The sequence below is a fragment of the Arachis duranensis genome, chromosome 10 (assembly GCF_000817695.3).
Source record: "Arachis duranensis cultivar V14167 chromosome 10, aradu.V14167.gnm2.J7QH, whole genome shotgun sequence".
In the NCBI taxonomy this organism is placed as follows: Eukaryota; Viridiplantae; Streptophyta; class Magnoliopsida; order Fabales; family Fabaceae; genus Arachis; species Arachis duranensis.
Window position 1 is genome coordinate 77,033,340 of NC_029781.3, and position 3,014 is coordinate 77,036,353.

The 3,014-nt window shown below is 32.5% G+C and overlaps 1 protein-coding gene across 3 annotated transcripts in view; it reads right to left on the minus strand.

Moving 5' to 3' along the window:
- Positions 1–552: 552 nt before the first annotated feature.
- LOC107470327 (rRNA-processing protein fcf2) overlaps positions 553–3,014 on the minus strand; it is a 3,342-nt gene continuing 880 nt past the window's right edge. The window contains exons 2-6 of one of the 3 annotated variants that reach the window (XM_052254859.1): positions 2,238–2,477; positions 1,945–2,005; positions 1,232–1,309; positions 956–1,071; positions 553–722 (exon numbers count right to left, since the gene is read on the minus strand). In XM_052254859.1, the coding sequence (XP_052110819.1) occupies positions 611–722; positions 956–1,071; positions 1,232–1,309; positions 1,945–2,005; positions 2,238–2,470 (600 nt within the window). In that variant the 5' untranslated portion in view covers positions 2,471–2,477 and the 3' untranslated portion in view covers positions 553–610. The remainder of the gene's footprint in view (positions 723–955; positions 1,072–1,231; positions 1,310–1,944; positions 2,006–2,237; positions 2,478–3,014) is intronic. The other 2 variants (XM_021132430.2, XM_016089714.3) reach the window with 2 other exon arrangements.

Genomic DNA, 3,014 nt, shown 5'->3' on the forward strand with positions numbered 1-3,014 from the left:
TTATGTTCAATTCAAAGTTGTCGAGTAAAAGTAGCTTATTGAATATTTAAATTTTAGTTTGATGATGGCTTTGCATCTATATTTCTAGGATTAGTTTTGCTAACTAACCAACTAGGGATCTTTGTTCATGTTTACGAAAGACAATGATCTCTCAAAAAACACTATTTTTGTTTTGGGACAATATGAACTTTCTATAAAGAAAATCCATTAAATAGTGTCGCAATTACTTTTGTAAGAATTTTATTTGTATTTTGTAAAAAATTTTAAACTCCCAATAAATTCTTTTCAACATAACCACTACTACCAGTCTACCACCACCTTTTTCATTCTCATCAATATCACTTCTACCTTTATTATTGATTTTGCATCAAAATGTTATACGTCTCTTCATTCAAAATTTTACTCTTGACAACAATTTATAATTTACAAAGTCTCATCAAAGAAATTCTAGTAATTACCAAACATTTTAAACACGAGCATTGACACACAAATGCTGTAATTCCCTCAATAACTTAAAACTGTAACACAGCATTATCGACTATNNNNAAAAAATATTCACCCCAAAAAAAAGGCAAAATAGCATCTATGAATTTTCCAAAGTGATTGAAATTCAATAAACCCTCCTTTCCTTTGCTCGCTTCCAGGAATTCTGACCCCTAATCTTCCACTTGGTATTCCCCACAGTTCGATTTTGTTCTTCAATTTCACGTACCTTTCGCTTCCTACAATGAAGATGAATGAGGTGAGTAAATATCCCAAAAAGCATAGCAACAAATACAAACAAAACGAACAAACTTAAGAATGGTATTTTTTGAATGGTCAAGACTTTTATGACCCAACTGCCTTATTTTGGCAGATAAATTAGACGGTCCAGCCGATTGGTCCATTTTGACAACCCTAGTATTTTTCTGATTACCCAGCGAAATGTGTCTTTTACTGCAAGTGCCTATTTTACCTATATGCCGCAAGCTTTTGATCAGAAAGCAACTCATCTGCAATGGTTGCTTTCCTCTCCTTCTTTGTTAATCTTTCCGAGTAGAATTCTGATGCATCTTCTACAACTGTTCCCACCTGGTCATATTCAAATGACAAAAATAAATAAATAAAAATAAAATAAAATAAAGTAAAATTGAATGCTCACCAACAGAGATTGTAATTTTATACCAAGTAACATCAATCATATGCTTGCCTATGATATATATATAGATTGGGTATACAACAATGAACTTGCCTGGAAATACTTGGGAAGTGCCTTTGAGTTAGAATCATCCTTCTTATAATGCCGTTTTGGATCTAACGCAGACCTCAACTGTAACAATAAACACAGTAAGAGTGTAAGGATCCCATTCCACTTGTGAAACTAAGGGATAAAAGTGTGTTATATAAAAAATAAATGTTAGGCGACCAATATTTTTCTTTTGTATTTGTCTTGCATTTGAGCCAACACTAATCAACTCATTTTTTTTTTCACTGAAGGTATTAATCACCTAACATTCTCCTAAAAAATATTACATAGCTATTATCATGATTCAAATAACTGGGAACATACAAATTTGTTATTAATGAATATTATATACATGCCTACACATTTTACTCCCCAAATGCTAACCGATCCCATTGGACTTTCAGCTGCCTGAAAGTTTGTCTTCCCATTATAAACATATACAATATTATTTACATCAATCAAGCTGAGAACACCAGCAAAGTTTTCAGGAAGCATCAAACACCCCACAAATCATTGAAGATAGTTAAGTTGGCCCAAAAAAAGGGGTAAAACAGACTATGAAAAGGGATCTTGTTAGGCAAAAAGACTAACATGAAATAAAGTTAACTTGACAAAGAATCTAAATCTGAGTAACTGTTCTTTCCATTTTGAATGTAGGTACATGTTGCCCAATCCAAGGAAAATATAAAATGGCAAAGATATCAAAACTCAAAAATCACCTTCAACAACTTTAGATCTGTCTGCAACTCAGGAGTGATGGTTTGAGCAGGCATGTCAAACCTGACATACATACAAATAAGATCAGATAACTACATATTACATGATTTCTTTTTATAGTTTCCCGAAAAGAGAAAAGAGGGGGGGGGGGGATATACCCAGCCCAGCTAGTCAGCTGTGTAAAACTACTTAAACAAGTAATAAAAATAAGATTTTTTTAGTTTTAAAAACAAAAAGAAACTTAACCATGGTTGCATTGCAAAAGAAAATTTGCTCCAGAAAATATATTGCATACCAATCTTTTCCAGCAGTATCTTTAGCTTGTTTTCTCAGTAATTTGTTTAACTTTCTAGGATCATTAGGAGGAACAAAAAGGCCATCAACAAGCTCTGTATTGGGTTTCCAAAGACTACTATTAGATGTCTCACTTTGAGGTTTGTTATGACAAGCATCTGTGGCTTTTGATGATGATGGAATCAACAGCTGTGGTTGCCATGAAAGTCCAACCAGCAGTTTACCCTCCGGCATCCCTATACTGAAGCAGATTGCACAATCAAATAACCAAGAGTTACATTTAAACTCTTTTTTAAAAGAAAAATCGACAATCTAAATGAGATTTGCTAAAAAATATATTCTAAACTACAGTAAATTTCATAAAACATCATGGAAATTGGAAACTATGCAAATTTTTACGGCAAACTTTGAGAATTGCAGCGGGGTCTAACAAAATGAGCATGGTGGGGGACAAACCAAATTAAAATTAGGTCATATTAAGTTAAAAAAGGCATAAAACATAATATAAGGTTGGAAGTGCAGCCACATAACTCAAACAAAGTTTATATTTTCCACGTTGGGTATTTTATACAACTTGTTGAATTTCCATATTTTCTATTTCACATGTTTAAGTTTGATTTTTTATTTTTCTTATTTTCATAATCACATTATCTGCCATTTTATACCTATTAATTGGTTTTGGTTATTAACGATGTCAAAATTTTGTGGCGGGTCTTTCACTATAAAGACGACGACAAAGGAAAAATAAAGCGAGAATTATGCAAGGAAAAGAAAAAAC